Source organism: Epinephelus moara, chromosome 16, assembly GCF_006386435.1.
Source record: "Epinephelus moara isolate mb chromosome 16, YSFRI_EMoa_1.0, whole genome shotgun sequence".
Lineage (NCBI taxonomy): Eukaryota > Metazoa > Chordata > Actinopteri > Perciformes > Serranidae > Epinephelus > Epinephelus moara.
In genome coordinates this window covers 23,569,497-23,582,373 of record NC_065521.1, presented here as the reverse complement: position 1 = coordinate 23,582,373, position 12,877 = coordinate 23,569,497, and the positions used below count along the sequence as shown (strand labels likewise).

General features: G+C 41.5%; 1 protein-coding gene across 1 annotated transcript; it reads right to left on the bottom strand.

Annotated features, from left to right (window-relative positions):
- Positions 1–578: 578 nt before the first annotated feature.
- Positions 579–10,255, bottom strand: amigo1 (adhesion molecule with Ig-like domain 1). The gene is made up of 2 exons (XM_050066131.1): positions 9,459–10,255; positions 579–8,166 (listed from the first exon to the last, which is right to left on the bottom strand). Exon 2 carries the CDS (start codon positions 8,061–8,063, stop codon positions 6,525–6,527), a length of 1,539 nt encoding a protein of 512 aa, XP_049922088.1. The 5' UTR covers positions 8,064–8,166; positions 9,459–10,255; the 3' UTR covers positions 579–6,524.
- Positions 10,256–12,877: the final 2,622 nt, after the last annotated feature.

Genomic DNA, 12,877 nt, shown 5'->3' with positions numbered 1-12,877 from the left:
GATGGTGTTAAGCCATTAATGTTGCTCCTCACAAGACGCATCATAATTAATCATCTCCACCAAGTTATATAAGCACACATTGTATATAAACCTACTTAGTCTGTTGAACTGTGGTCAGGGGACAGGTTATAATTATACTACATCTGTGTGACGCCTCCTGGAGAGACTGTACATATTTATTTGTTTATGTCATATACTTTTTAATGTTCTGTATATTGTCAATAAAAAATGTCAATTCAATTCCATGATAAACCGTTAAAACCTACAGGAAGTTTATACATGACACATCTGTGTAGATCAGCCCTGCCATAAGGCTCTTTGACGTAATGCGGCTGAAATTCAGTCGGTTACAAATTAAGGAGACGCATGGTGTTACCTCTGAAGTGTCCCAAAATGGCTACTCTATATTTACTGTGTTAGCAACTCTACATTAGTCATAGTAATTCTGGTAAAATGTCACAGCTCTGTCCCTAAAATACTCCATGAGCCACAAAGATTTAGAAGCAAATGAATACAAGAACATGTCATAGATGTTTTCTGGAAATGGTAAGAGCAAATAAAAAAATGGAGTCAGCACAAAGTGTAAATCTTGATCTTTTTATTAAGTCAAATGATCAGTATTCTTTATCTTTAATGCCTACAAGGTTGCACCTATCCTGCAGTCAGAGAAGCTCTTAAGCGAACCATGCAAAGCCATTCCACTTTAGCTGCGAGACCTTTTCAGATTTTATGGCAGTGACCAACCAGCTCATCTTTGAAGCAGCGGTCAATAAACTCAGTGCTTTTAATGCTATTAAAAGCTTCATTCTTGTCCTGTGGACACTTGTAGTTGCACACTGTTAAGCAGCGAGCTTTTAGCCCCACTGCCTCAAGGATGTTTCTGTAATTGCTACTACACAGATGAACGGAGATAGATATACTGTATGTCGGGCAGAGACCACTCCCTTCCCTAATCTGTGAGAAGGGAACAGTTAATGTGCCATTACTGCAAATAGCAAAGGGCCTGTGTACCGCACAGATCTCAAACCACAGATCTGATTGATGCTGAAAAACTGTGCATCGTATTACATTATAACTTAAAACTGACGTAGTCCTGAGAAGATTTATTTACCCTCTGTCTTCAAATCCATTCAAAACCCATTGTGTTTCAGGGATTCATCGGTGTGGGTGGAGAGATCTCTTGATTTTCCTACATTCCTGGCTTTTATAAAAATAATCTTTGACTTTTCTTCTGGACAGAAAAGTTGTTGCTTTCACTGTTGTAAAGTGTCTTTCGGCAAACACACCTTCAACTCCATACATCACCTGATGGAGCCACTTATCTGATAAAGCACTGCTTTCTCCTTGAATCCCTTATGGCTTTATGATACTGACTGAAAATAACTGACGGCTACATACTCACTGCCCATTAGGATGTATCAGTGATTTCAAAACTCCTCCTATGCAGTTTTTTTTCCGACATGTTCAATACATATTTTCAGTGTAACCATCCTTCAGCAGAGTCACGTGTAAAATACATCCCATGTCAATAAAAAACTAACCCCCACCCTGCTTAAAAAATAAACATTTATAGTCAAGACTTGAGTGTTGAAACAACTAACAGTAGCACAGCGGCAGACGAAATGCAAAATGATCAACAACATCAGATTATACAAGAATACAGTCAGTACACTGGTAGAACATAGCAGTACACAACTAATCAATACTGAACACAGAAAAGTGAGTCTTAATACATATATATACTGTATATATAGATATATATAGGAAGGCAGATTTGCTTTGGAGAGAACAAAGCCTCTCCTCTTCTCATTTATATTAGGACCTTCGCAATAGCACTTGGTTTTTCTCTGTACACAACTACGACTTGTATTGTGAGTGACAACCCAGAGGAGAAGATCACCCGTTAGCCACGGCAGATTGATCTTGATTGACACGGGGTTATTGCGGGGCAAACACAAGCTATTCCTTGATGGTCTGGCAATTTAATGTGCGCTATTCAACAGCTGTAAAATCTGTGTATTGTTTTAGTCATTTTAGATTCTGTGATTGGCTTGTCATGTTGCCTTGAGTGGCCAGAGGTTTAAGATTGACTCCATGATGAGAAAGCAGGGAACAGCACATATATTTTAACTCTACAGGGCAACACTTTGGGGCTGGATCCATAAAAATGGGATAGATACTTCGCCAATTGCAGCCAGTCAGCCGTAGTGCTAAATGTGTCTTTATTTTAATGCGTCTTGTGGTATTTTTGCAATCCTTTTCCACCTGGTATTCCTATGCGTGAGAGAGTGGAATGATTCACACACCACCTCTCTGATAAGTGTGACTTCCTTTTCTCACCCACACACAGAAGATGCTGCGTTGCACAGTGCAACTGTGAATATAACATCAATTTTGCGTAAAAACCTATTGCACTCTCCTGACATCTGACAGCTATACTGACAGTTAATTGCAAAGTGCATGTGATTTTACATACGTAGGTGTTGTAATATGTGCACTCATATGTCAGGTTATGTCAAAACTTCCATCCAATTGCGTCAAGTAATTCTAACATAAACATAAATCCAATTAAGATGAATATACTATGAGAATTAATGTCACTATGGCTCATGGAAATTACCTGTGTGTAATTACTGTTAATATATTCTATGTATTTCAGATATATTAATGTTCGTCATTTTTGAATAACACAGAATTTCTTGACAGAAATTACATTAATGTAATTCTATGAGCTATAGTTACATAAAGGCTCATAGTCTATTTAAGTTTTACTTTACTGAATTAAATTAATGGTGCTTTTTTGGTTTATTTGAGAATGACTTGACACAGTTGGCAGAAAATTTTATATGTAATTAACATACATAAACCTGACAATAGATTTTTTTTTTTTTTTGAGTGTGTGTTGGTGAAGTGGAAAACTAAAAAGCATTGAGCAATATATTCTCCGTTATACTTTCTTAAGTTCTTATAGTTTCCAATCATATGACTCAGTTGGAGAGCAAATGTTCAATAACAGCTCCAGGCGTTTCCCTCATAAACAAATTAGCGTCTACTTAAAGGGCATCACATTCACTGCCTGGCTGAATGATTGCTTTTGAACTTAAGCGAGGGCAGCCTCGTAATGACAGAGATACACAAACAAAGCAAACACATCTGGGCTGAATTGATGCTGTCAGCATGCAAGGAGCCAGAGAGAATGGCTTTGTGTCGCTGTGACTCACGATAACACACCTATCCCCTCCTGCTCAGAGAGACAAAGACATGGGAAGCAGAGAGAAGCCGCATCCCATCAAAAGACACAATTTATGCTGGGCTAGCCTTGTTGTATTATGACACGAACGCCGTGCTGTTTAATGAAATCACTCTTTCTTGTTTATGCCTGTTTTAAACCTTGTTAATGAAATATGCATGGCAAATGAGGTGGCTGGCACAATGAATTCATTTCACAATAGATTCAATTATAATTGTAAAGACTTAGTTATCTTCTGAAGGATCCCCTGTGTTACAACAGGTTTTCTTTCAGTAGCTCTTAACTCAGCTCGCTCCTGTCAGACAACACAGCCTCATCAGCATAATCCTCTAGAGGAACCCTGTGGGTTTTATTTCTAATGTTTACCTGCTATTACAACGTGCTGCTTTTTCTACCTACCACAGGGCCAAACAGCGTGACACTTGTCCATCTGAGCAAAATGCAATATCAAATACTCAGTGGCAGTCCTAGACTCTGGAAGATAGAAGCCGATCGAGGCCTTCCAGCACCTCCTGGTGTCGTTTTTCCCTTTTCTTGTTTTTTATTTTGTTTTTGTTGAGCAGAAAGGTTTGCTCGTCATGTGCTGACGGTTACACCTAACATATGTATGACAGTTTCAGGTAGCTAGCTGACGGTCGGTTGCTAAAAGGGGCCCCACTTAGGGTTTTTTGGGGCAGCTGCAGTGCACTGTATAATGCCTTTACGGGAGGTTTAAGGGGTTTTATAGTTGAGATGTCCTAATGCCATTTTTTCCTGATACAAATTCCCATACCTGGACTTGCGTATCTTTCTATTGTTATCTAATTTGACTGTCAGTCATAAAAAAAAAAAAACTTAGGCATAAATAATAATTCTTTTAAGAAACCTAAAGTGCAGACACAATTTAGTAGCTCGCAACACTAGTGACACCCCTCAAAACTAAAGCCTTGCAAACTGTACACAATGTTCTTTTACTGATGGGACTTTCCAATGTAAAATATTGACAATATTGTCAAATTACCAACATTTTGCTTACGGCCAATGTTTCACTTTTTACCGAAAATCAATTCTTCTTCCTTGCTCTAAAACGAGGCCCGAGAGTTCGTCGAAATCCAGTGCCTTGTGGCATAGTTTAACGGCATCCAACGGCGTCAGGGGGAAACCAGGCGGGATAAGGGCGAAAGTTACGGCGGCGAAAGTCTGAGTGGGGCGGGAGCGGTGGTGGATGGGTCCAACAAACACTGACTTTCACCCAAGAGTGAACTCCGCGTCCCGTAAGATTATAAAGCTAAATCCTATTCTTTTTTCCTAAACCCAACCAATTCCTGTTTTTGCCTAAACCTAACAATATGTGTTTTTTGAAAACTAAAGTGTATCTTGAAAGAAGCATTTAACAGGCAGAACTTGACACGGTGTCCCACAACATCAACAACCAACACACCCAGGGTACCTTGCATGTCATGGACGTGGAAAGTCCATGACATGCAAGGTACCCTGGGTGTGTTGGCCAAAACATCAATATGTGACGAGGTCGGAGTGAGAATGAGTTGCTAAAACAGCAGTTGCCAGTGGCTGCACAGCACACCTGACTGTGTAGGCCACTGTTGAAGAGCAGCAAAGAAGAATTGATTTTCGGTAAAACTGCCATTTTATCCAGGTGTGAAGCTAATTTCAAATGTCTCAATAAATGAAATGGTATGGGGTCGGTGCATAGAGTTGGGTACTCGCTGAAAACCAGTCTAGCATTTTCAGCAGTGTTAAAGGCATTTCTTATACTGATATCGGCATCGGAACAACTCTAGTTTATAGTTGTCATTGCAAAATTTGTCAGTATAAGTGGCCATCAGGGGCCCCTTTTTCATAATTTTTTGGGGGGGCACCACACATTTGCCAGGCTTGCCTCTCCTGACTGTGCGACCCTGCAAATACTAAAATCCACAACATAAATTAGGACATATGAATACACTAAGGGTCGGTTTTTTGAGCAATTTTCACTAAAACATTTCTGGATTTTATATAATATGCCCATTTAACATACAGGAAAGAACACAATAAACTTCAGCTCGCTGCTTTTAGCTTGGTATTTAACCTTCTGCTTATGTGACTGAGAGAAACAAATGCTATAACCTGGCCGAGAGGAAGAGTCTGCAGCTCTGCAGTTTGTGGCACCTCAGCCTATTAGTCCATGTAAGGAGCACGGTGCATGTCTGTATATAGAATTGAGACAATATGTTGATAATCAGTCAGGACAAAATACTTCCCTGCGTCTAATGCGTATCTGCTGGAGGCGTTCCATGTTTTTAATTGTGTAAGGCTTCTCTTGGGTTATACTGTAGATGTGCAATAACTAAGAGGCAACTATTTTGATATACAATTCATATATAAGCAATGATCTGCCTCAAGCTGGTTAACTATTGTGTACCTCTATGTAAATTGATCCCTTAACATAGCTTTCTCTTATATCACTACACATATGACTATGAATTAGAATAACGATGAACTATATCTGAGTGCAACTAAGTATCAGCTATGAAGTAGGATGAAAATGACCTGCGATGGCCTGTTAATATAATGTTTGTGCTACTGCTCTCTCAATATAAGTGACTAAACGTCTGATGAATGCACATTTTCTTCATCCCACATACACAGATCAGCCTGAGACCTCATATAATGTGGGCTTATGGCATGCTGTTTCTCTATAGATGACTCAAGGTTAACGACAGATGTATTCATAGCCTGGTGACGGCTGCCTGTCTAAGTCTCTGTCCCTGTGTTGATCGAGGAGGGGTAAATGTATATATGCTCTAATTTAGTTTGTTTTAGTTTTTAAGATACGATCTATTCTAGTCATTTTAATAAATATAATTATGAGCCAGCCATTGTTTCAATATACACTACGTTTTTAAAATCTAATTTCAACCTGTGTACTGGATCATATATATTTCCCACACTATAGCAGTTTATTTGATCACTTCCTGAGTGCTGATATCAACATTATATCATCTACGTTTCACTCTCATAAGACTTCAGTAGTTTCCACTGTTCACTGCCTTTCCTTCACAGTATGAATATTAAGTGCTACAGATTAAAATGCTGGAAATGTCCTGCTTATTGTCCTCGTCGGCAACAAGACAGTTTTTTTTTTTTTACTCCCTTTGAGATCCTTATTTCCAACTACAGATGAACGTCCTGCCTCCGTTTCCTCCCACAAGGTCACAGTCACAGTTTACATGAACTAAAAGATGGCTCACGTTGTACCATTTACATCCAGTCGTGTGGCGTCCACCATCTCATCTCAGACCACCATGGGAGTGTCTGAGAAGACGGAGCTGATGGACTCTGCTACTGACTTCTTCCTCTTGCCCTTCATGAGAGAACCAGCCTCTGCATCCAGATCATCATCATCCTCATCCCCGTTGGGGTTCAGCTTGCCGTTCTGGCCCTGCAAGTCCTTGGAGTCTATGAACGCCACGTGCCTGTTCAGCTCGGCCTTGAGCGCTGGGTCTTCGTGGGTTGGTGTCACGCTGAGCATGGACGAGTGGATGCTGTCCTCGCCACGACCCTTGCCTTTATTGGGGCAGCAGAAGCAGCGACACGGCGTCAGGTACAGATACATGAGCACCAGCACCACACTGGCCAGACAGCCCACCAAGGTGGTGTACGCTGTGTTCAGGGTCTCCCCACCCCCGTGCATGGTGAAGTTGTGAACCTTCAGCACCACGTAGATCGTCTCATTGAAGACCTCGCTTGTCGCAAAGCAAGTGTAGGTCCCGGAGTCCTCAGTCCTCACTGGATTGATCTCCAGACTTCCATCTGACAAGTTTTGGGCTGTCTGGTTGCTTCCACGTATCAGCGGCACGTTACCAGGCAACATCCAGGTCTTTGACATGTTCCTGTGTTTGGTGTCACAGCCAAGGGTCATTCTCTGCTCCAGATAAGCCTCTTGAACTGCCTCCTTGAACGTGCTGCAGTTCATATTTTCACCACTGAGATCAAAAATGCCCACTTGGGTTTTTTGTGGGCCAGGCAGAATACACGTGTAGTCGTCTTTGAAGTCCACAGCGGAGTTGAGCTTTCGAATGTGCCAGTGGGCGAGGAGTTTGTAGAGATCACAGTGACACAGCAGAGGGTTACTGTGGAAGTAGAGGCCATTTTTAATCCAGGCAGGCAGCACCTGGAGCTCATCAATGGGCAACATCTTGATCTTGTTGGATGACACATCCAGGAGAGAAAGTTTCTCCAGGCGGGACTTTTCCTTGACCAGCTCCACGGGGAAGCGAGAGATTTGGTTCTGGCTAAGATAGAGCTTCTGAAGGTTGAGCATGCCGGTGAATGCTGAACGGTCAATCTGGGAAATTTGGTTATTGTACAGCAAGAGGACCTCCAGGTTGACCAGAGGCTCAAAAATGAACTCATCCAGCAGTCGCAAGTTGTTGGAGGACAGGTCCAAGTAGCGCAGGTGCTTCACATATAGGAACGCCTCTGAGGACAGGAAATGGAGACCATTATGGCTGAGGAGGAGGTTATGGAGCTTCGGGAGGTTGACCGGGGTCCACTCAGACCGCAGTCGCTCTATCTCGTTGTAGCTGAGATCCAGCACAGCAGTGTAGAGCGGGAGACCCGTTGGGACGGTGGTCAGATTCATCTTAGAGCAGCTCACTATGTTTGAGGCGCAGATACATGTCTTGTGGCAGTTTAGGGTGGATGCCGCTGCCCTTGGAAGCCAGAGGAGAGCCATGCAGAGGGTGAGGGAGAGGACCCATCTTGGACGCTTGCACCGGTGAGGTAATGCTTCCAACAGGCTGTCACCTGTCCTCGTGGATGGCTGCAACATGCTAGCAGTTGATCTAAATCCCAGATTGGTTCACTACGATCCCATTCTCAGAGAACAGCAGGGAGGAGCAGCTGAAGGATTCCCAGGCATTGCTGACTGAAGGCTGGAAAAAAGCAGAAGCAAAGGCGATTAACAGATATTATTAGACTGTAGTATATTCAATAGATAGATAGATAGATAGATAGATAGATAGATAGAAGTGTATATCATGCTTTGTACAATCACATATAGATAGACACACACACACACACACACACACACACACACACACACACACACACACATTTATGCCTTGGAGGGAATGTATTCAAATCCCTGTGATACCACAGTGGAAAATACAGCATATAAAAACACAATCAGTGACACAGGTGTAAACAAAAGGGCCACCTTACCACCACAATTCAAAACATGTGAGCTTGCTGTCACTCCCACATTGAACAAGTCTTTTAATACAAACAAACATAAGTGATGCTGCTGTTTGAGATGCTGCTAAATGTGTGTAAACACAAGTATAAAACATCATCCCTTGACGCAAATATGAATATGAATTCTTCTAAATATCCTTACATGGTCACGAATAAACAAAAAGTAACAAATATTAGCTGTTATTTATTTAAGTATTAAAAGTAATCATCAATAAGACTGGTCCCCTTTAAGCAGTATATTTTAATGGCACTTTATAAAGGTGTTGAGTGATTAAAACTATAGCTTATATTTTATAAGTTCAGTTATTGTTGTGCAAGTAAAAGCTTATGCAAATAAAGGAGCGTGTAGCCACAGCCTGGAATGAATGCACTGCCCGGGCTGACTGCAACATCTCCCTCTCAAATGCCAAATCACCCGAGAGGCAGATATTTAAGTAAAGTAAATCTGTTTTGTGCACACTGCAGTACTTGAGTAAATGTCCTCAGTTACTTCCCACCTCTGCACCCATGTGGAGATGCAGTATTACATTTAAAGTAGCCGCTGTAGCCTCGTCGTGCATGTATTGTATGCAATACAAACTTCCCCCCGCTGCTTTGCACAATGCTTCCTATAAAACAAATAGCCTACACACGCACACACACGCTACTCACGCTAACTCATGTGCATTTACACTCTGGGAGGACATACATTGATTTTCTTCCTCTTCCCATTTCCCTCTCCCTCTCTTTATCTCTCTGAGACAGAAAAAAAAGACTTGTACACATAAACAGAAAGAAAAAAAATGAATAGAACACACCAAACATGTGAAATTGTGTAAATATTTACGTTATGTCATATTATGAAATGTCCCTTTCCATTTGTGGAAGAGCCATGCAAACGTTGCATTGCACCATTCTGCGAAAACAAACGAGCACAACATGGAAACGTGAGCGCCGAGAGATGAAGGAGGAAACCGAGGGAGCCACCTACCTTCAACCGGGATGCAGCGATGTTGGATTTCATTAAAACAGCTCCTCGTCTATTTACAATGTTGCTCCAGACAAATTGTCCCTGAATGAGTCTGTGTGTCTGCTGTTGAGGACAACAACGGATGCAGGGAGGAGGGGAGAGCACTAGAGATATCCTCGCCAAAATAATCCTGGTCCACGCGGCATCCAATACCCGCTGCAAAATTACGCAAAAAAGGATTACGTAAAGAGCAGACAACGCACGTCCGTTTTTAACTACTGACATCCACCGATAAGCGACTCTGTATTAATCAGCTGTCTTAACGGAGCTTATTGCTCTGTGCACACACGGACGCACATCCGTCCTCTGCAGATAATTGGCGCATTTCGAGCAGGTCCGGCTCCTGTTGGGTCTCATCAGCAGCCATGGAGATAATTAAGAATGAGCAGTCTGTAGCTGACAAGCTTCCTGTGGCTTCTCGTAGGCCTGCTGCTGTCTCCGTGCAGTACCGCTGCAGTGGTTGACGTGTGTTTTTCGGCAGAGGTAGTGCGCTCACAAGGCGCTGTTTACTGAAAGTGGCCGCACTAAAGATGCGCTGCGGAGACGCACTACTGAAAACCCTCTGGACAGAGCTGAGATGAGGGAAATGGACAAGACAAACCGGCATCAGCTATTACAATGGTTGTACAGCCATATAATAACAGTTTATCTTTATGGTAGGTTTACATTTAACATCCATGGATGGATTAGGCTACTGAGGAGACCATTAGGCACATACACAGGCCCAGGGGCCCCCTGACCATCATCTGCAAAAAGTCACTTAAATGAACATGTACTGACCAGAAAGACACTCAAATGACCTCAATGAGATGCAAAGGAACTGCAAAGAATCAAAGAATAACTACAAAAGGGGCAAAATAACAGCAAAGAGACACAAAATGACTACAAAGTGCTGCAAAACTACCAAAAGTGACAAAAAATTACCTCAAAGAGATGCACAACTACCACAAGGAGACACAAAATGACAATAAAAGAAATGCAAAATTACCACAAGGAGACAAAATGACTACAAAAAGATGCAAAATTACCACAAAGAGAAACAAAATGACAACAAAGAGATGCAAAACTAAAACAAGGAGACACACAATGACTACAAAGAGATGCAAAACTACCACAAGGAGACACAATATGACTACAAAGAGATGCAAAACTACCACAAGGAGACACAAAATGACTATAAAGAGATGCAGAACTACCACAAGGAGACACAATATGACTACAAAGAGATGCAAAACTACCACAAGAGTCACAAAATGACTAAAAAGAGATGCAAAACTACCACAAGGAGACACAAAATGACTACAGAGATGCAAAACTACCACAAGGAGACACAAAATGACTACAAAGAGATGCAAAACTACCACAAGGAGACACAAAATGACTACAAAGAGATGCTAAACTACCACAAAGAGACACAAAATGACTACAAAGAGATGCAAAACTACCACAATGAGACACAATATGATTACAAAGAGATGCTAAACTACCACAAGGAGACACAAAATGACTAAAAAGAGATGCAAAACTACCACAACAGTCACAAAATGACTACAAAGAGATGCAAAACTACCACAAGGAGACACAAAATGACTACGAAAAGATGCAAACTTACCACAAAGAAAAACAAAATGACCACAAAGAGATGCAAAACTTCCACAAAGAGACACAAAATGACTACAAAGAGATGCAAAACTACCACAAAGAGACACAAACTACAAAGAGATGCTAAACTACCACAAGGAGACACAATATGACCACAAAGAGATGCAAAACTTCCACAAGGAGACACAAAATGACTATAAAGTGAAAGAGACACATAATTACCACATACGCACCGCAAAAAGATTTGACTACGAAGAAGCAAAACAATAAGGGGGCAATAATAAGAGGCAAAACCACCATAAAGTCTGTGCGTTTTGCACCTCTTTGTGCCCAGGGGCCACCGTCTCATAATCCACCCATGCTAACGTCCTTATCATCATCATTATTCGTCTGTTATGATCAGCTTTGCCAAGGAGCAGAGGTTATGTCACTGATTCAATACAACAACTGAATGATCAGATTGACGCCAATTTTGCTGAGCACATTTCAGCTCCCAGGAGAAAAATATATATATTCATCTTGGTGACCCTTGACCTGTCCCTTTACTATAATGCCCTGTCAGCCTTCTCCTTTTGCTCTGATATAAAGACATCATATTGCAGTCTCAGTGACAATCAAAACTAATACAATGATTTCTGTGAATGTATATTTGTTGGCATGAAAAGGTGAGACAAACACCCAGGTGGCTGGATGTTCTTGTATGCTTATCTGGTAAAATAAGACATGTGGCTGAGAGTGGCCATACTAAGCAGTCACACTTTTTTTCTCTCCTCATCCGGTCCATCTTCACACCACCATCTGACGACTGAATATGTTAGCAATCACTACATGTTCTGACTGCTGCCTCTTTTTTTTAAACTTTGTCACAATATAGCCCTCGTAGGTTCCTGTTTATAAACTGGACTGTCATTGGTTGATTATTAATCCTGAAGTTTAGAATGAGTAGCATGTGTGCTTTTTATCTGTGACTGATAAATTTGGCTGCAGTTTAGTCATTCTGTATTTCTACCTTGTAATGAAACATTCACAAAAAGCAGCCAACGTGTAATTACAGCCAGTCTTTGAGGGCCTTTAAAGAGACACATTATACAATGTCTGTGGATATTTTGTTGTCGATTAGCCCAGGTAACATATACTCCCTGCTTTATTTTATGGCTGAGTGCTTCAGTTAGGCAGCCGGCCATCAGCCTGTCCAGCTTTCCAACAATGATCTCCTCACGTTGCCCATTCCATTCTCGCTCAATGTGCAGCCTGTGTTTATGTGTTTGATTAGGTCTGTTTATGAGTGCCGACTGAGCGGGGAAAACCTTGTCATTTTTTACTCAAGTGAATCCGCCCACATGCTGCCTTTTGAGATATTTTTTTTCGGGTTTTCCTCAATTCACAGATCTGCTGCAGTGAGCCTGGGCTTTGGCAAAGCTGCGAGAGCCTGTGCATTGCCAAAGAGCTGCTACACCAATGTAGCCTCCTACTCAAAATGCCACCAGAAAGCATTTAATAAATGGATATTAAATCAACAGAGGACACAGGATAATTTTAATGTCAATTATGACCTCATTATGAGATGATATATGAATGGGCGCGACCCTCTTCTGAGTAATTAGATAGAGATATATCAGGATAGCACGGCCAGTGATCAACACTGTGGCTCCTCTGTAATTGGAATCATATCAAAATCAGACAGACACTTCAGCTAGGGTCATTTTCAGTTGCATCTCCATCATTTTGATGATTTAATTCCAAGTTCAAACTCATCTGATAAAAAGCAAAGTACATAA

Coding starts and splice junctions, on each gene's coding strand:
- amigo1 (XM_050066131.1), bottom strand. CDS start 8,063: ATGTTGCAGCCATCCACGAGGACAGGTGACAGCCTGTTGGAAGCATTA.